We start from the raw sequence: 21,325 nt of genomic DNA on the forward strand, positions 1-21,325 counted from the left end.
AGAGAGCATAAGCCTAGTCGATCCAGTCTTTCATCATATGAAAGTCCTGCCATCCCAGGAATCAATCTGGTGAACCTTCTTTGTACTCCCTCTATGGCAAGAATGTCTTTCCTCAGATTAGGGGACCAAAACTGCACACAATACTCCAGGTGTGGTCTCATCAAGGCCTTGTACAACTGCAGTAATACCTCCCTGCTCCTGTACTCGAATCCTCTTGCTATGAATGCCAGCATACCATTCGCCTTTTTCACTGCCTGCTGTACCTGCATGCCCACTTTCAATGACTGGTGTACAATGACACCCAGGTCTCGTTGCACCTCCCCTTTTCCTAATCAGCTACCATTCAAATAATAATCTGTTTTCCTGTTCTTGCCACCAATAGTTCACTCAACCTATTCTTATAAGGCATGCTCCCCAATCCAGGCAACATCCTTGTAAATCTCCTCTGCACCCTTTCTATGGCTTCCACATTCTTCCTGTAGTGAGGTGACCAGAACTGAGCATAGTACTCCAAGTGTGGTCTGACCAGGGTCCTTTATATCTGGAACTATAATTTATAATCTGTTATAGTTTCTAATCTTTTTTTTCCTTTAGGTCAATAGACTGTAATAAGAGAACTGCGAGCTTTTGTGAGTGTAAGACCAAGAGACATTCTAAACTCACCTATAGGAGAAGTAAGCAGATAGATGCCTGTTAGTATGATGAGGGAATGATTTTATTGTGTGCTGAAACTGGACAGTTTTTGACATGAGATTTCTGCTGTTCATACAGGCAATCTATACATTTCAGAAGGCTGCAATTCTCAGCATGCTGCCTGAGGAGGAAGTTAAAAAACTGAATGAGAATGTGGAAGAACTTTTCAGGTGAGTGACAGTATGACCTCAGATGGGATTAGATATTTTTCCACACTGGAACTTGTTAAGAGAAGCAGTTGATGGAAATCATAAAATGCTGGAGTTCTGAAATAAAAACAAAATGCAGGAAACTCAGGCAGCCTCAATGAAAGGAGAAACAGAGTTAAATTATTTAGTGATACAGTGCTGAGTACACCCTACCAGCCCTTCGACCTGCATGGCTCCAGCCCTTCCCCCCAATGTTTCTTGGCCAGAGATCATGGAGGTTATGAAAGTTGGTTTGATGAAGGCTTATCAACCTGAAATGTTAACTCCATTTCACTTGCCACAAGTGCCACCTGCTTCTTTTCAGCATTTTTATACTATTAAAGAAATTATTCATCAGATCCAGCCTTTCCACCGCCCAGTAACCCACCGATTTAACCCTTGCCTCATAACAGGACAATTTACAATGACCAATTAACTTTGGACAATGGGAGGAAATGAAAGCACACATACACACAGGAAGGACATTAAAACATTCTTACAGGGATTAAACTCCAAACTCCAACACCCCAAGCTGCAATAGTGTCGAGCTAACTGCTGCAGTGGTGTCAGAAGGTTTGTGAACCCTGTAGAATTTTCTCTTATTTCTCCATAAATATGACCTAAAATGTATCAGATCTTCACGCAAGTCCTAAAACTAGATAAAGAGAATGCAATTAAGTAAACAACACAAAAAAATTATGCTTGCTCATTTATTTATTGAGAAAATGATCCAATATTACATGTAGTTGTTGGAAAAAGTATGTGAACCTTTGCTTTCAGTAACTGGTGTGAGTCCCTTGTACAGCAATAACTTCATCCAAATATTTCCAGTAACTGTTGATCAGACCTGCACATCAGATTGGAGGAGTTTTAGGCCATTCCTCTGTACAAACTGCTTCAACTCTGGGATGTTGGTGGGTTTCCTTGCATGAACTGCTTGTTTCAGGTCCTTCCACATTTCTAAAGGATTAAGGTCAGGGCTTTGACTCGGCCATTCCAAAACACATATTTTCTTCTTTTTAAACAGTTCTGCTGTTGATTTACTCCTGGTCTTTCGGATCATTGTCTTGTTGTATTATCCAACTTCTATTAAGCTTCAGGTAATGGACTGCTACCCTGACATTCTCCTGTAAAATGTCTTGATACAATTTTCCCTCAATTTTCCTTGATACATTGTTCCCTCAACAATTGCAAGCTGTCCAGGCCCTGAGGCAACACTGCAGCCCCAAACTATGATCTTCCTTCCACCATGCTTCACAGTTGGGATGAGGTCTTGGTGTTGGTGCGCAGTGCCCTTTTTCCTCCAAACATAACAATGTGCATTTCTGCCATAAAGTTCAACTTTTGTCTTATCTGTCCACAGAACATTGTCCCAGAAGCGTTGTAGAACATCCAGGTGGTCTTTTGCAAACTTGAGATGTGCAGCAATGTTTTTTTTTTAAGAGAGCAGTGGTTTTCTCTGTGGTGTCCTTCCATGAACACCATTCTTGTTCAGTGTTTTTTTTGTTCATGTGTCCACTACAGAGACTTTAGCAAGTTCCAGAGATTTCTGCAGGGCTTTTGCTGTTACCCTTGGGTGCTTTTTCACCTCCTTCAGCATTGCACATTGTGCTCTTGGTGTGACTTTGCAGGATGTCCACTCCTAGGGAGAATAGCAACAGTACTGAATTTCCTCCATTTGTAGACAATTTCTCTCACTGTGGACTGATGAACACTCAGCTCTTTAGAAATGCTCTTGTAGCCTTTCCCAGCTTCTTGCATCTCTACAATTCTTCTTCTAAGGTTGTTTTGATCAAGACATGGTACACATAAAAAGATCTGTTAATAACCTGACCTTGTGTGTCTTTTTTATAGGGTAGGGCACTTCTACAACCCAAGCCTCCAATTTCATCTCACTGATTGGAACACCTGACTCCAAATAGCTTTTGTAGAAGGCGTTACCCTGGAGGTTCATATACCTTTTCCAACATATACATGAGATATTGGATTATTTTTCTCAATAAATATATGAGCAACTGTAATGATTTTTTGTATTATTTACTTAATTGCATTCTCTTTATCTAATTTTAGGAACTGTGTGAAGATCTGATCACATTTTAGGTCATATTTATGCAGAAATAGAGAAAATTCTACAGGGTTCACAAATTTTCTAGCACCTCTGCACGTTATTGTGGTTCCCACAGTGTTTTAGTGTGTGTCATCTTGCTCAGCACCAAGGCAACACCAAAGAAGAACTCAAAAGAGGATCCTTATTGAAAGAGCTTTGACCAGCGGCCAATCCAGACGTTGGAAGTTTTGAGAGGAGGGGACTTCAATCAGGTCCACTACAAGGATAAAAGGCAGCAATGCGTCGCTAGAGTGAAAAAGAGCTTTGACCAGTGATCAGTTGGGGTTTGGGATTGATTAGCAAGAGCAAATTAAAGGAAGGCAGGGGCAAACACAATTGCCATTGTCTGACTGGACAGGGTCAGAGTACTGATGTTGAGGCTTCAGCGAAGAGAGGCTGCTGTCTGAGAAAGCAAAGGAAAGAAAAGCTCAAAGTTAAGTTTATTTTTCCTCCTTCCCTTCTTTATATCTGTTCAGCGAGGACAGTAGTGATGCCAGGCGGGATAGCTGAAAGCTCCTCTTACAGGATGTGGGAAGGCAGGGAGACCTCCAGTGTTCCTGATGTATACAATTGTGAGAAGTGCATCCAGTTGCAGCTTCTAACAAACCATATTGAGTTCATCCACTGTAACTGGCTGAACTCCGGATCATTTGGGAGGCTGAGGAGGTGATAGATAGGACATGGAGAGAGGTACATGAAGCTGGGTGACAGTCAGAGGGGAGCAGGGTTAAGGAGCCAGTGCAGAGTCTCCCTGTGGCCATTTCCCTCAACAACAGGTACATCACTCTGGAGCAACACATACAAGGTGCTGGAGGAACTCGGGCAGAAACGCCAGCTGTACTTTTTTTCCTGGATGCTGCCTGGCCTGCTGAGCTCCTCCAGCACTCTGTGTGTGTTGCTCGGATTTTCCAGCATCTGCACATTTTCTCTTGTTTGTTTTTCATATCACTTTGGATATTTTTGGGGGGGGGGGTGTGATGACCTAACAGAGGAAAGTCACAGTGATTAGCTCTCTGGCTCTGTGACTTAGAAGGGAAGGAGGGAGAAAAGGCACACTGTAGTGATAGGGGATTTGTTAATTAGGGGTATGGATAGATCTTCTGTGGGTCAGAACGAGATTCCCAGATGGTATGTTGCCTCCCATGTGCCAGGGTCTGAGATATTTCAGAACAAATCCTCTGCATTCTTAAGTGGAAGGGTGAGCAGCCAGAAACTGTGGTCCATGTAGGGACCAATAACATGGGTAGGATGAGTGACGAGGTTCTGCATAAGGAGTTCGGGAAACTAGGTGCTAAATTCAAGGACAGGAACTCCAGGGTTGTGATCTCAGGTTTGCTACCTGTGCCACGTGCTGGTGAGGCCAGAACTAGGAAGATTATACAGTTTAATACGTGGCTTAGGATTTGGTGCAGCAGGGAAGGAATAAGATTTTTACATCATTGGGCTCTCTTCCAGGGAAGGTGGGACCTGTACAGATGAGATGGTTTGCACCTGAACTGGGGGTGGGGGACAGGACTAATATCCTAGCAGGAAGTTTTGTTAATGCTGTAACTAGAGCTGTAGCGGGATGGGAATCAGAGTGCCAGAGGTAATGGCAAAAATTGGTAAGACCTCAGACAAAGTTAGGAATCAAAAGGTTGAGCATGGTGTGACTAGTGTCCTGAGCTGAATATATTTCAATGCAAGAAGTATTGTAGGAAAGACACATGAGAGTGCTGAAGATGAGGTAGTTGGTTTACAAACAGAGTAATGAGGAGAGGCTGTTGATAGGGCAAAATTGCTGTCAACAGGATAAGTTGCAATGTAAAAGGCAGACAAAATCGAAAAGGCTGACTAAAGGTCTGAAGGTGTTCTATTTGAATGTGTGCAGTATTATGGAATAATGTAGATGAACTTTCAGCACAGTCGCAGATTGGCTGGTTTGACGTTGTAGGCATCATTCAATCATGGCTGAAAGAAGATTATAGCTGGGAGCTTAATGTCCAAGGATACACATTGTATCAAAAGGACAGGCAGGAAGGCGGAGGGGGTGGCATGGCTCTGCTAGAAAGAGCTGACATATTTGAATCATGAGTAGATCTAAGGAACTGCAAGGGTAAAAAGACCTTGATGGGAGTTGCATACAGACTCCCAAATAGTAGTAAAGATGTGATCTACAAATTACACCAGGAGATGGTCAATGTATGCCAAAAGGGCAGACTTACTACAATATTCATTGGGGATTTCAATATGTAGGTAGATTAGGAAAATAAGGTTGGTGCTGGATTCCAATAGGAGGAATTTCTAGAGTGCCTACAAGATGACTTTTTAGAGCAGCTCATGCCATCTTGGGCAATGTCTCCCATCCACTACATAATGTACTGGTTGGGCACAGGAGTTCATTCAGCTAGAGACTCATTCCACCGAGATGCAACACTGAATGTCATAGGAAGTCATTCCTGCCTGTGGCTATCAAACTTTACAACTCCTCCCTTGGAGGTTCAGACACCCTGAGCCAATAGGCTGGTCCTGGACTTATTTCCATCTGGAATAATTTACATATTATTATTTAATTATTTATGGTTTTATATTGCTATATTTATACTCTATTCTTGGTTGGTGCAACTGTAGCGAAACCCAATTTCCCTCGGGATCAATAAAGTATGTTTATCTATCTATCTATGTTTGAGCTCACTAGGGGATCAGCTATTCTGGATTGGGTGTTGTGCAATGAACCAAAATTGATTAGGGAGTTTAAGATAAAAGAACCCTTAGGAGCCAGTGACCATAATATGATCGAATTCACCCTGAAATGTAAGAAGGGAGAAGCTAAAGTCAGATGTATCAGTATTATAGTGAAGTAAAGGAAATTACAGAGACATGAGAGAGGAATTGGCCAGAATTAATTGGAAAAGAACACTGGCAAGGATGATGGCAGAGCAGCAATGGCTGGAATTTCTGGAAGCAATTCAGAAGGCAGAAGATATACACATCCTAAAGAGGAAGAAGTATTCTATAGGAAAGATGACACAACCGTGGCTAACAAGAGAAGTCAAAGCCAACATAAAAAACAAAGAGAGGTAATATAATAGAAGTTAAAGGATTGGGAAGCTTTTAAAAACCAAAAGAACACAACTAAATAGGGTCATTAAGATGGTATACTAGTCATTAATATTAAAGAGGATACCAAAAGTTTCTTCAGATACATAAAGTGTAAAAGGGAGGCAAGAGTGGATATTGGACCACTGGAAAATGATGCTGGAATAGTAGTAATCAGGGACATCAAAATGGTGGATGACCTGATCAAGTATTTAGCATCAGTTTTCACTGTAGAAGACACTAGCAGTATGGTGGAAGTTCCAGGTGTCATCGGTCATGAAGTGTGTGAAGTTGCTGTAACTAGAGAGGAGGTTCTTGGGAAACTGAAAGGTTCGAATGTAGCTAAGTCACCAGGATCAGATGGTGTACAACTCAGGGTTCTGAAAATGGTGGCTGAGGAGATTGTGTTCCCTCTTGTCCTTGACTCCCCTACCATCATTTCCACATCTACTCTGTCTAGGCCTTTCAACATTCGAAAGGTTTCAATGAGATCCCCCCTCATCCTTCTAAATTCCAGCGAGTACAGACCCAGAGCTATCATATGATAACTCTTTCATTCCCGGAATTATCATTGTGAACCTCCTCTGAAACCTCAACAATGCTAGCACATCTTTTCTTAGATGAGCAGCCCAAAACTGTTTACAATATTCAGGGTGAGGCCTCACCAGTGCCTTATAAAGCCCCAGCATCTCTGCTCTTGTATTCTAGATCTCTTGAAATGAATCTTAACATTACATTTGCCTTCCTCACCACCGATTCTACCTGCAAGTTAACCTTTAGGCTGTTCTGCACAAGGACTCCCAAGTCCCTTTGCATCTCAGATTTTTTAATTTTCTCCCTGTTTAGAAAACAGTCTGCAGATTTCTTAGTACTACAAAAGCACATGACCATGCATTTTCCAACATTGTATTTCATTTGTTAATCTCTTGCCCATTCTCCTAATTTGTCTAAATCCTTCTGCAGCCTACCTGCTTCCTCAACGCTATCTGCCCCTCCACCAATCTTCGTATCATCTGCAAACTTGGCAACAAAGCTGTCTATTCCATCATCTAAATAATTGATATTCAGAATAAAAAGAAGTGGTCCCAACACCGACCCCTGTGGAACACCACTAGTCATTGGCATCCAGCCAGAAAAGGATCCTTTTATTCCCTCTCACTACCTCCTACCAATCAGCCAATGCTCTAACCACGCCAGTAACTTTCCTGTAATTCCACGGGCTCTTAACTTGGTAAGCAGCCTCATGTGTGGCACCTTGTCAAAGGCCCTCTGAAATTCAAAATATACAACATCCATTTGATAGTACCTTCTTAACTGGAAGTATATACCAGGAATATATACCATATTCCAGGGCACTCAAAGCTGCTATAGACAATAGACAATAGGTGCAGGAGTAGGCCATTCGGCCCTTCGAGCCAGCACCGCCATTCACTGTGATCATGGCTGATCATCCACTTTCAGTATCCAGTTCCTGCCTTATCCCCATAACCTTTGATTCTGCTATCTTTAAGAACTCTATCCATCTCTTTCTTGAAAGCATCCAGAGACCTGGCCTCCACAGCCTTCTGGGGCAGAGCATTCTATATATCCACCACTCTCTGGGTGAAAAAGTTTTTCCTCAACTCTGTTCTAAATGGCCTACCCCTAATTCTTAAACTGTGGCCTCTGGTTCTGGACTCACCCATCAGCGGGAACATGCTTCCTGCCTGCAGCGTGTCCAATCCCTTAATAATCTTATATGTTTCAATAAGATCCCCTCCCAGCCTTCTAAATTCCAGAGTATACAAGCCCAGTCGCTCCAATCTTTCGACATATGACAGTCCCGCCATCCCGGGAATTAACCTTGTGAACCTACGCTGCACTCCCTCAATAGCAAGAATGTCCTTCCTCAAATTTGGAGACCAAAACTGCACACAGTACTCCAGGTGTGGTCTCACCAGGGCCCTGTACAGCTGCAGAAGGACCTCTTTGCTCTTATACTCAATTCCCCTTGTTATGAAGGCCAGCATGCCATTAGCTTTTTTCACTGCCTGCTGTACTTGCATGCTTGCTTTCAGTGACTGATGCACAAGAACACCTAAATCTCGTTGTGCTTCCCCTTTTCCTAACTTGACTCCATTTAGATAATAATCTGCCTTCCCATTCTTACCACCAAAGTGGATAACCTCACATTTATCCACATTAAACTGCATCTGCCATGCATCTGCCCACTCACCCAGCCTGTCCAAGTCACACTGCATTCTCATAACATTCTCCTCACATTTCACACTGCCTCCCAGCTTTGTGTCATTGGCAAATTTGCTAATGTTACTTTTAATTCCCTCATCCAAATCATTAATATATATTGTAAACAGCTGCAGTCCCAGCACTGAACCCTACGGCACCCCACTGGTCGCCGCCTGCCATTCCGAAAGGGACCCGTTAATTGCTACTCTTTGTTTTCTGTCAGCCAGCCAGTTTTCAATCCATGTCAGTACTCTGCCCCCAATACCATGTGCCCTAATTTTGCCCACTAATCTCCTATGTGGGACTTTATCAAAGGCTTTCTGAAAGTCCAGGTACACTACATCCACTGGCTTTCCCTTGTCCATTTTCATAGTTACATCCTCAAAAAATTCCAGAAGGTTAGTCAAGCACGATTTCCCCTTCGTAAATCCATGCTGACTCGGACCGATCCTGTTACTGCTATCCAGATGTGTCATAATTTCATCTTTTATAATTGACTATAGCATCTTTCCCACCACCAACGTCAGGCTAACCGGTCTATAATTGCCTGTTTTCTCTCTTCCTCCTTTCTTGAAGAGAGGGACAACGTTAGCCACCCTCCAATCCACAGGAGCTGATCCTGAATCTATAGAACATTGGAAAATGATTACCAATGCGTCCACGATTTCTAAAGCCACCTCCTTAAGTACCCTGGGATGCAGACCATCAGGTCCCGGGGACTTATCAGCCTTCAGACCCAACAGCCTATCCAACGCCATTTCCTGCCTAATATAAATTTCCTTCAATTCATCCATCACCCTAGGTCTTTTGGCCACTATTACATCTGGGCGATTGTTTGTGTCTTCCCTAATGAAGACAGATCCAAAGTACCTGTTCAACTTGTCTGCCATTTCCTTGTTCCCCGTAATAAATTCATCCGCTTCTGTCTTCAAGGGCCCATTTTGGTCTTAACTATTTTTTTCCTTTTCACATACCCAAAGAAGCTTTTACTATCCTCCTTTATATTCTTGGCTAGTTTACCTTCGTACCTCATTTTTTCTCCTGCTATGCAGGTTGACTCTGTGGTTAAGAAGGCATACGGTGCATTGGCCTTAATCAATCATGGGATTGAGTTTAAGAGCCGAGAGGTAATGTTGCAGCTATATAGGACCCTGATCAGACCCCACTTGGAGTACTGTGCTCAATTCTGGTCACCTCACTATAGGAAGGATGTGGAAACCATAGAAAGGGTGGAGAGGAGATTTACAAGGATGTTGCCTGGATTGGGGAGCATTCCTTATGAGAATAGGTTGAGTGAACTCGGCCTTTTCTCCTTGGAGCGACGGCGGATGAGAGGTGACTTGATAGAGGTGTACAAGTTAGTGAGAGGCATTGATCATGTGGATAGTCAGAGGCTTTTCCCAGGGCTGAAATGGCTAGCACGAGAGGGCATAGTTTTAAGGTGCTTGGAAGTAGGTACAGAGAAGATGTCAGGGGTAAGTTTTTTACGCAGAGTGGTGAGTGCGTGGAATGGGCTTCCATCGCCGGTGGTGGAGGCAGATACAATAGGGTCTTTTAAGATACTCCTGGATGGCTGTATGGAGTTTAGAGAAATAGAGGGCTATGGGTAGTTCTAAGGTAGATACGTGTTCGGCACAGCTTTGTGGGCTGAAGGGCCTGTATAGTGCTGTATGTTTTCTATGTTTCTACGTCTCTGTTTCTATGTCTACTACTTTGCCTTCATAAGTTTTGTTACCTTCTCAAAAATGGGACTTTCTCTGCACAAAAAATATCAACTTGTCCAAATCCTGCCTTGTCAAGTGAACATACAGTAAATCTGTCCCTTTTTTCAAAAATTTCTCTAGAATTGATGCAAAGCTTATTGGCCTATAACGTAAAAGAGAGGTGAGAGTGAGAGTGGATATTGAGCCACTGTAAAAAACAATGCTGGAGAAGTAGTAATGGGGTACAAGGAAATAATGGATGAACTGAACAAGTATTTTGCATCAGTGTTCACCGTGGAATACACTAAAACTATAGTGGAAATTCCAACTGTCAGGGGAATGAAGTGTGTGAAGTTACATAACTAGAGATGACACAAAGGTTGGTGGTGTTGTAGATAGTGTAGAGGATTGTCGAAGATTGCAGAGAGATATGGATAGGATGCAGAAGTGGGCTGAGAAGTGGCAGATGGAGTTCAACCCGGAGAAGTGTGAGGTGGTACACTTTGGAAGGAAAAACTCCAAGGCAGAGTACAAAGTAAATGGCAGGATAATTGGTAGTGTGAAGGAGCAGAGAGATCTGGGGGTGCATGTCCACAGAAACCTGAAAGTTGCCTCACAGGTGGATAGGGTAGTTAAGAAAGCTTATGGGGTGTTAGCTTTCATAAGTCGAGGGATAGAATTTAAGAGTCGCGATGTAATGATGCAGCTCTATAAAACTCTGGTTAGGCCACACTTGGAGTACTGTGTCCAGTTCTGGTCGCCTCACTATAGGAAGGATGTGGAAGCATTGGAAAGGGTACAGAGGACATTTACCAGGATACTGCCTGGTTTAGAGAGTATGCATTATGATCAGAGACTTAGGGAGCTAGGGCTTTACTCTTTGGAGAGAAGGAGGATGAGAGGAGACATGATAGAGGTGTACAAGATAATAAGAGGAATAGATAGAGTGGATAGCCAGCCCCTCTTCCCCAGGGCACCACTGCTCAGTACAAGAGGACATGGCTTTAAGGTAAGGGGTGGGGAGTTCAAGGGGGATATTAGAGGAAGGTTTTTTACTCAGAGACTGGTTGGTGCGTAGAATGCACTGCCTGAGTCAGTGGTGGAGGCAGATACACTAGTGAAGTTTAAGAGACAGGTATATGGAGGAATTTAAGGTGGGGGCTTATATGGGAGGCAGGGTTTGAGGGTCGGCACAACATTGTGGGCCGAAGGGCCTGTAATGAGCTGTACTATTCTATGTTCTATGCAGAGAGAAGGTTCTTAGGAAACTGAAAGGTCTGAAGGTTGATAATTCACCTGGACCAGATGGAATACACCCCAGAGTTCTGAAAGAGGTGGCTGAAGAGACTGTGGAGGCACTAGTGATGATCTTTCAAGAATCACTAGTTTCTGGAATGGTTCCAGAAGACTAAAAAATTGCAAATGTCACTGTACTCTTCAACAAGGGAGAGAGGCAAATGAATGGAAATTATAGGTCAGTAAATCTGACCTCAGTGGTTGGGAAGATGTTGGAGTCGATTATTAAGAATGAAGTTTCAGGGTACTTAGAGGCACATGATAAAGTAGGTTGTAATTAGCATGGCTTCCTCAAGGGAAAATCTTACCTGGTAAATCTGTTGGAATTCTTTGAAGAAATAACAAGCAGAATGGACAAAGGAGAATCAGTTGATAGAAACATAGAAACATAGAAAATAGGTGCAGAAGTAGGCCATTCGGCCCTTCGAGCCTGCACCGCCATTTATTATGATCATGGCTGATCATCCAACTCAGAACACTGCCCCAGCCTTCCCTCCATACCCCCTGGCCCCCCTAGCCACAAGGGCCATATCTAACTCCCTCTTAAATATAGCCAATGAACTGGCCTCAACTGTTTCCTGTGGCAGAGAATTCCACAGATTCACCACTCTCTGTGTGAAGAAGTTTTTCCTAATCTCGGTCCTAAAAGGCTTCCCCTCTATCCTCAAACTGTGACCCCTCGTTCTGGACTTCCCCAACATCGGGAACAATCTTCCTGCATCTAGCCTGTCCAATCCCCTTAGGATCTTATACGTTTCAATCAGATCCCCCCTCAATCTTCTAAATTCCAACGAGTACAAGCCCAGTTCATCCAGTCTTTCTTCATATGAAAGTCCTGCCATCCCAGGAATCAATCTGGTGAACCTTCTCTGTACTCCCTCTATGGCAAGGATGTCTTTCCTCAGATTAGGGGACCAAGACTGCACACAATACTCCAGATGTGTACTTGGATTTTCATAGTCGTAGTCATACTTTATTAATCCCGGGGGAAACTGGTTTTCATTACAGTTGCTCCATAAATAATAAATAGAACCATAAATAGTTCAATATTAATATGTAAATTATGCCAGTAAATTATGAAATAAGTCCAGGACCAGCCTATTGGCTCAGGGTGTCTGACCCTCCAAGGGGGGGTTTGATGGCCGCAGCCAGGAATGACTTCCTACGACGCTCAGTGCTGCATCTCGGTGGAATGAGTCTCTGGCTGAATGTATTCCTGTGCCCACCCAGTACATTATGTAGTGGATGGGAGACATTGACCAAGATGGCATGCAACTTAGACAGCATCCTCTTTTCAGACACCACCATCAGAGAGTCCAGTTCCATCCCCACAACATCACTGGCCTTACGAATAAGTTTGTTGATTCTGTTGGTGTCTGCGACCCTCAGCCTGCTGCCCCAGCACACAACAGCAAACATGATAGCACTGGCCACCATAGACTCGTAGAACATCCTCAGCATCGTCCGGCAGATGTTAAAAGACCTCAGTCTCCTCAAGAAATAGAGACGGCTCTGACCCTTCTTGTAGACAGCCTCAGTGTTCTTTGACAGTGCAGTTTATTGTCAGTTCATATCCCCAGGTATTTGTAATCCTCCACCATGTCCACACTGACCCCCTGGATGGAAAACGGTCACCGTTGCGTTAGCTCTCCTCAGGTCTACCACCAGCTCCTTAGTCTTTTTCACATTAAGCTGCAGATAATTCTGCTCACACCATGTGACAAAGTTTCCTACCATAGCCCTGTACTCAGCCTCATCTCCTTTGCTGATGCATCCAACTATGGCAGAGTCATCCGAAAACTTCTGAAGATGACAAGACTCTGTGCAGTAGTTGAAGTCCGAGGTGTAAATGGTGAAGAGAAAGGGAGACAAGACAGTCCCCTGTGGAGCCCCAGTGCTGCTGATCACTCTGTCGGACACACAGTGTTGCAAGCACACGTACTGTGGTCTGCCAGTCAGGTAATGAAGAATCCATGATACCAGGGAAGCATCCACCTTCATCGCTGTCAGCTTCTCCCCCAGCAGAGCAGGGCAGATGGTGTTGAACGCACTGGAGAAGTCAAAAAACATGACCCTCACAGTGCTCGCTGGCTTGTCCAGGTGGGCATAGACACGGTTCAGCAGGTAGACGATGACATCCTCAACTCCTAGTTGGGGCTGGTAAGCGAACTGGAAGGGATCTAAGTGTGGCCTGACCATAGGCCGGAGCAGCTCCAGAACAAAACTCTCCAGGGTCTTCATGATGTGGGAGGTCAATGCCACCGGTCTGTAGTCATTGAGGCCACTGGGGCGCGGCGTCTTCGGCACAGGGACGAGGCAGGACGTCTTCCACAGTACAGGAACCCTCCGAAGCCTCAGGCTCAGGTTGAATACATGGCGAAGTACTCCACATAGCTGAGGGGCACAGGCTTTGAGCACCCTGGTACTGACACCATCTGGTCCTGCAGCCTTGCTTGGGTTGAGAAGTTTCAGATGTCTTCTCACCTGTAGAGCTGTGAAGCCCACCATGGTGGTTTTGTGTGGGGAAAGGGTATAGTCATGAGAGCAGGGTGGGGGACTGTGAGGAGGGGTAGGAGGGGAGAGTAGGATATGTGTTGGTTGGGGGCCGACAACTGATGGCTCATGTGTGGGATGGGCAGGGGCCACAATGTCAAATCTGTTAAAGAGCAGGTTAAGTTCATTGGCCCTGTCCACACTGCCTTCTGCTCCTCTGTTGCTAGTTTGCTGGAACCCAGTGATGGTGCTCATCCCCCTCCAGACCTCTCTCATGTTGTTCTGCTGGAGTTTCCACTCAAGCTTCCTCCTATACCTGTCTTTAGCCCCCCTGATCCTGGCTTCAGAAGGTCTTTGACAAGGTGCCACACATGAGGTTTGCTTAACAAGCTACGAGCCCATGGTATTACAGAAAAATGTTCTAGCATGGATAAAGCAGTGGTTGACTGGCAGGAGACAAAGTGGGAATAATGGCAGTGTTTTCTGGTTGGCTGCCTTTGACCAGTTGTGTTCCACAGGGGTCTGTGTTGGGATCGATTCATATTATATTATATGTCAATGATTTGGATGTTGGAATTGTTGGCTTTGTTGCAAAGTTTGCAGACAATAGGTAGCTTTGAGGAAATAGAGGGGGTAGAAAAGGACTTAAACAGATTAGGAAAATGGACAAAGATGTGAAAGATGGAATGCAGTGGCAGGACATGGTCATGCACTTTGGTAGAAGAAATGAAAGGGTTGACTATTTTCTAAAAGGAGAGAAAATACAAAATACTGACGTGCATAAGGACTTGCAAGTCCTTGTGCAGGATTCTCTAATGGTTAATTTGCATGTTGAGTCTATGGTAAGGAAGGCAAATGCAATGTTAGCATTCATTTCAAGAGGACTAGCATATAAAAGCAAGGATATAATGTTGAGACTTTATAAAGCACTGGTGAGACCTCACTTGGAGTATTATGAAGTTGTGGGCACATTATCTTAGAAAGGATGTGCTGAAACTGGAGAGGGTTCAAAGGAGGTTCATGAAGATGATTGTGGGATTGAATAGCTTGTCACTCAAAAAGTGTTTGATGGCTCTGGGGTTGTTTTCACTGGAATTCAGAAGAATGAGGGGTAACCTCATTGAAACCTATTGAATGGTGAAAGGCCTTGATAGAGTGGATATGGAGAGGATGTCTTCTATGATGGGAGTGTCTAAGACCAGAGGACACAGCCTCAGAATAGAGGGGCGTCCTTTCAGAATAGTGATGAGGAGTAATTTCTTTAGCCAGAGAGAGGTGAATCTGTAGAATTCTTTGCCACACACAAATGTGGAGACCAAGTCTTTTTGTATATTTAAGGCAGAGGACACAAAGGGATATGGGGAGAAGGCAGGAGATGTGGCTGAAAGGAAAATTGGATTAGCCATGATGAAATGGTGGAGCAGACACACAGTAGGCCAAATGGCCTACTTCTGCTCCTATATCTTATGATCTTATGGTCTTAGCAAGGCAATGGACACTGTAGACTTTCAGAAAACACCACATAACTAATGGTATTTAACTGTGAAGCAAGTATCAACTTTTCAGTTCGGGCTGACTGTGGTGTGAGTGGCCGACGCTGGGTGGAGATTAGGCTGACTGTAGTGTGAGTGGCCGACGCTGGGTGGAGATTAGGCTGACTGTGGTGTGAGTGGCCAACGCTGGGTGGAGGTTAGGCTGACTGTGGTGTGAGTGGCCGACGCTGGGTGGAGGTTAGGCTGACTGTGGTGTGAGTGGCCGACGCTGGGTGGAGATTAGGCTGACTGTGGTGTGAGTGGCCGACGCTGGGTGGAGGTTAGGCTGACTGTGGTGTGAGTGGCCGACGCTGGGTGGAGGTTAGGCTGACTGTGGTGTGAGTGGCCGACGCTGGGTGGAGATTAGGCTGACTGTGGTGTGAGTGGCCGACGCTGGGTGGAGGTTAGGCTGACTGTGGTGTGAGTGGCCGACGCTGGGTGGAGGTTAGGCTGACTGTGGTGTGAGTGGCCGACGCTGGGTGGAGGTTAGGCTGACTGTGGTGTGAGTGGCCGACGCTGGGTGGAGGTTAGGCTGACTGTGGTGTGAGTGGCCGACGCTGGGTGGAGGTTGGTCTGACTGTGGTGTGAGTGGCCGACGCTGGGTGGAGGTTAGGCTGACTGTGCTGTGAGTGGCCGACGCTGGGTGGAGGTTAGGCTGACTGTGGTGTGAGTGGCCGACGCTGGGTGGAGATTAGGCTGACTGTGGTGTGAGTGGCCGACGCTGGGTGGAGGTTAGGCTGACTGTGGTGTGAGTGGCCGACGCTGGGTGGAGATTAGGCTGACTGTGGTGTGAGTGGCCGACGCTGGGTGGAGGTTAGGCTGACTGTGGTGTGAGTGGCCGACGCTGGGTGGAGGTTAGGCTGACTGTGGTGTGAGTGGCCGACGCTGGGTGGAGGTTAGGCTGACTGTGGTGTGAGTGGCCGACGCTGGGTGGAGATTAGGCTGACTGTGGTGTGAGTGGCCGACGCTGGGTGGAGATTAGGCTGACTGTGGTGTGAGTGGCCGACGCTGGGTGGAGGTTAGGCTGACTGTGGTGTGAGTGGCCGACGCTGGGTGGAGGTTAGGCTGACTGTGGTGTGAGTGGCCGACGCTGGGTGGAGATTAGGCTGACTGTGGTGTGAGTGGCCGACGCTGGGTGGAGGTTAGGCTGACTGTGGTGTGAGTGGCCGACGCTGGGTGGAGGTTAGGCTGACTGTGGTGTGAGTGGCCGACGCTGGGTGGAGATTAGGCTGACTGTGGTGTGAGTGGCCGACGCTGGGTGGAGGTTAGGCTGACTGTGGTGTGAGTGGCCGACGCTGGGTGGAGGTTAGGCTGACTGTGGTGTGAGTGGCCGACGCTGGGTGGAGATTAGGCTGACTGTGGTGTGAGTGGCCGACGCTGGGTGGAGGTTAGGCTGACTGTGGTGTGAGTGGCCGACGCTGGGTGGAGGTTAGGCTGACTGTGGTGTGAGTGGCCGACGCTGGGTGGAGGTTAGGCTGACTGTGGTGTGAGTGGCCGACGCTGGGTGGAGGTTAGGCTGACTGTGGTGTGAGTGGCCGACGCTGGGTGGAGATTAGGCTGACTGTGGTGTGAGTGGCCGACGCTGGGTGGAGGTTAGGCTGACTGTGGTGTGAGTGGCCGACGCTGGGTGGAGGTTAGGCTGACTGTGGTGTGAGTGGCCGACGCTGGGTGGAGATTAGGCTGACTGTGGTGTGAGTGGCCGATGCTGGGTGGAGATTCGAGTGGGTAAATGTTATAAACCAGACACCCAACAACATTCATGTGTAAATGTGCCATGTGCATTGAACACAATGGACCCAAATGACTTGGGCAATGATTCACGTCACCGATGAAAGCAACACTGTGCGAGAGGACAACTCTGAAAGTGGGTTCTGTTCTTCTGCAGCTTTACAATTATTTGCAGATATTTCATACGTTATCTTCCATTATCTTGTACTAAACTTGTTTACGCTTTGTGCTTGGAGCAGAATCTGTATTCTACTGTTATTCATTACAATTACATCAGAAAGTGCCGATCCTGAAATCACACATTGTGGGAGCTCATTCAGATCATCACGTTTTAATTTAAATGCCTTCCAAATAGTCACATTCCCCTTATACCGTCCCAAAGGCCCGAAAAAGGCCTCCATCCTGATAACATGAACATTGACTTCTCTAACTTCTGTTAATGCCCCACCTCCCCTTCGTACCCCATCTCTTATTTCTCTCTCTCTCTCTCTCTCTCTCTCTCTCTCCCTCTCTCTCTCTCTCTCCTCTCCTCTCCTCTCCTCTCCTCTCCTCTCCTCTCCTCTCCTCTCCTCTCCTCTCCTCTCCTCTCCTCTCCTCTCCTCTCCTCTCCCTTCTCCCTTCTTCCTTCTCCCTTCTCCCTTCTCCCTTCTCCCTTCTCCCTTCTCCCTTCTCCAGCCTCATATCCCTTTTGCCAATCAACTTTCCAACTCTTGGCTCCATCCCTCCCCCTCCTGTCTACTTCTATCATTTTGGATCTCCCCCTCCCCCTCCCACTTTCAAATCTCTCATTATCTCTTCTTTCAGTTAGTCCTGACTAAGGGTCTCGGCCCGAAACGTTGACTGTACCTCTTCCAATAGATGCTGCCTGGTCTGCTGCGTTCACCAGCATCTTTTATGTGTGTTGCTTGAATTTCCAGCATCTGCAGATTTCCTCATGTTTGCCTGAAAAAGCACTCATCCTCTGTTAGTGCCTTTAGATCCCCATGGAAGCATTGTGAAGAATTTCATGAGAATTTAAAGTTGCTATGTCAATATAACTTGTTTGGTTTTGTTCTCTTTCTACACATAAAAATAAAAGCCCATTGGTGTGATACTGATTGTTTTGCAGGCGGGTTGAAAGCCTGAAGCAACGATTTGCTGGGAAATCTATTCCCACAGAGAAGTTTGCAATAAGAAAAGCCAGACGGTACATGTCTCCAACACCTGTCAAACTGGTTCTGCCTCCCCTGGTGAGCAGTCTATTACTCCAATAATTTATTGAAGTATGTCAGCCCAGAGAGGTCATACTTGATTCACTGTCGTTTGGTAGCTGGGTAAATATTGTGATGCCGTCAGGCATGCAGTTGCGTGCCTTTTATTGAAGTTAATTCCATTTTCCTTCAATGTAATGCAACATGTTCTCTTATAGAAATGCTGCTCCATTGTTTTCCTTATTTCTCTTTCTCCTGAAGACAGGTGGCAGACCAACTGCTGATCCCACTGGTGCCAGCACAGGACAGCTAACATCTTAATCTATGTGTATTCTCGTCACAGGAGCAATCCCTGTGGAATGCAGAAAGTGGGAGGAGGGGAAGTTGTGCTTGGTGGTGGGATCCTGTTGGAGGTGGCAGATGTTTTGGAGAATTATGTGCTGGACACAGAGTCTGGTGAGGTGGTAGGTGAGAACAAGAAGAGCCCTGCTCCAGAGGTAGAGACCGAGAGATCAAGAAAGGCAAGGGAGGTGTCAGAAATGGACCAGGTGAATTTGAGGGCAGGGTGGAAGTTGGAGGCAAAGTTGACACGTTTAGCGCGGGTGCGGGAAGTAGCACTATTGCAGTCATCAATGCAGCATAGGAAAAGTGGCATCTAAGGAGGGAGAGATTTTGAGGGGAGATAACCAGTATGAAAAGGTGAAGGCAGGCGGTTGGTGCAAGAAGCTATAGGTGGATCCAGATTAAGATGGAGGAGGGAATAGTGGAAATAGTGACACGTCCAATGATGAGGCGAAATGCAAATGGATCTACCATCTGCCTCTGCCCCCTCCTCACCTAGATCTACCATCGACCATTCACCCCTCCTCACCTGGATCTACCATCAGCCCCTCACCCCTCTTCAACTAGATCTACCATCGGCTCCTCACCTGGATCTACCTTCGGCCCCTCTCCCTCCTCACCGGGATCTACCACCAGCCCCTTACCCTCCTGACCCGGATCTACCATCAGCTCTTCACCTGGATCTACCTTTGGCACCTCACCCTCCTCACCTGGATCTACCATCGGCCCCTCACCCCTCCTCATCTGGATCCACCATCAGCCCTTCATCCCTCCTCACCTGGATCTCCCATCGGCCCCTCATCCCTCCTCATCCAGATCCACCATCAGCCACTCAGCTCTCCTCACCTAGATCTACCATCAGCCCCTCAATCTCCCTCACCTGGATCTACCATTGGCCCCTCATCCTCCTCATCTGGATCTACTATCGGCCCCTCTCCCTCCTCACCTGGATCTACCATTGGCCCCTCACCCCTCCTCACCTGGATCTACCATCGGCCCCTCACCTGGATCTACCATCGGTTCCTCACCTGGATCTACCTTCAGCCCCTCTCCCTCCTCACTTGGGTCTACCATCGGCCCCTCATCCTCCTCACGTGGATCTACCATCGGCTCCTCACCCCTCCTCATCTGGATCTACCATCGGCCCCTCACCCCTGCTCACCTGGATCTACCATCGGCTCCTCACCTGGATCTACCATTGGCCCCTCACCTGGATCTACCATCGGCTCCTCACCTGGATCTACCATCGGCCCCTCACCTGGATCTACAATCAGCCCCTCACCCCTCCTCACCTGGATCCACCATCGGCTCCTCACCCCTGCTCACCTGGATCTACCGTTGGCCCCTCTCCCTCCTCACCTGGATCTACCATCGGCCCCTCACCTCTCCTCATCTGGATCCACCATCGGCCCCTCATCCCTCCTCACCTGGATCTACCATCGGCCCCTCACCCCTCCTCATCCAGATCCACCATCAGCCACTCAGCTCTCCTCACCTGGGTCTACCATCAGCCCCTCAATCTCCCTCACCTGGATCTACCATCTGCCCCTCACCCTCCTCACCGGGATCTACCATCGGCCCCTCACCCTCCTCATGTGGATCTACCATCGGCTCCTCATCTGGATCTACCATCTGCCTCTCACCCTCCTCACCTGGATCTACCATCGGCCCCTTACCCTCCTGACGGGGATCTACCATCGGCTCCTCACCCTCCTCATCCAGATCCACCATCAGCCACTCAGCTCTCCTCACCTGGATCTACCATCGGCCCCTCACCCCTCCTCACCTGGATCTACCATCAGCCCCTCTCCCTCCCCACCTGGATCTACCATTGACCCCTCATCCTCCTCACCTGGATCTACTATCGGCCCCTCTCCCTCCTCACCTGGATCTACCATTGGCCCCTCACCCCTGCTCACCTGGATCTACCATCGGCCCCTCTCCCTCCTCACCTGGATCTACCATCGGCCCCTCACCCCTGCTCACCTGGATCTACCATCGGCCCCTCTCCCTCCTCACCTGGATCTACCATCGGCCCCTCTCCCTCCCCATCTGGATCTACCATTAGCCCCTCATCCTCCTCACCTGGATCTACTATCGGCCCCTCTCCCTCCTCACCTGGATCTACTATCGGCCCCTTACCCCTCCTCACCTGGATCTACCATCGGCCCCTCACCTGGATCTACCGTCGGCTCCTCACCTGGATCTACCTTCGGCCCCTCTCCCTCCTCACTTGGGTCTACCATCGGCCCCTCATCCTCCTCACGTGGATCTACCATCGGCTCCTCACCCCTGCTCACCTGGACCTACCATCGGCTCCTCACCTGGATCTACCATCGGCCCCGCACCTGGATCTACCATCGGCCCCTCACCTAGATCTACCATCGACTCCTCACCTGGATCTACCATCGGCCCCTCACCTGGATCTACCATCAGCCCCTCATCCCTCCTCACCTGGATCTACCTTCTGCCTCTCACCCCTCCTCACCTGGATCTACCACCAGCCTCTTACCCTCCTGATCTGGATCTACCATCAGCTCTTCACCTGGATCTACCTTCAGCACCTCACCCTCCTCACCTGGATCTACCATCGGCCCCTCATCCCTCCTCATCCAGATCCACCATCAGCCACTCAGCTCTCCTCACCTGGATCTACTATCAGCCCCTCAATCTCCCTCACCTGGATCTACCATCTGCCCCTCACCCTCCTCACCTGGATCTACCATCTGCCCCTCACTCTCCTCACCGG

At 47.2% G+C, this 21,325-nt stretch overlaps 1 protein-coding gene across 2 annotated transcripts in view; it reads left to right on the forward strand.

The window, feature by feature from the left end:
- Positions 1-21,325, forward strand: part of LOC140211760 (tetratricopeptide repeat protein 39B) — a 341,074-nt gene that overhangs the window by 295,771 nt on the left and 23,978 nt on the right. For both annotated transcript variants that reach the window (XM_072281904.1, XM_072281903.1), the window contains 2 exons: positions 772-863; positions 18,153-18,273. In XM_072281904.1, coding sequence (XP_072138005.1) covers positions 772-863; positions 18,153-18,273 — 213 coding nt within the window. The remainder of the gene's footprint in view (positions 1-771; positions 864-18,152; positions 18,274-21,325) is intronic.

Source organism: Mobula birostris, chromosome 17, assembly GCF_030028105.1.
Source record: "Mobula birostris isolate sMobBir1 chromosome 17, sMobBir1.hap1, whole genome shotgun sequence".
NCBI lineage: Eukaryota > Metazoa > Chordata > Chondrichthyes > Myliobatiformes > Myliobatidae > Mobula > Mobula birostris.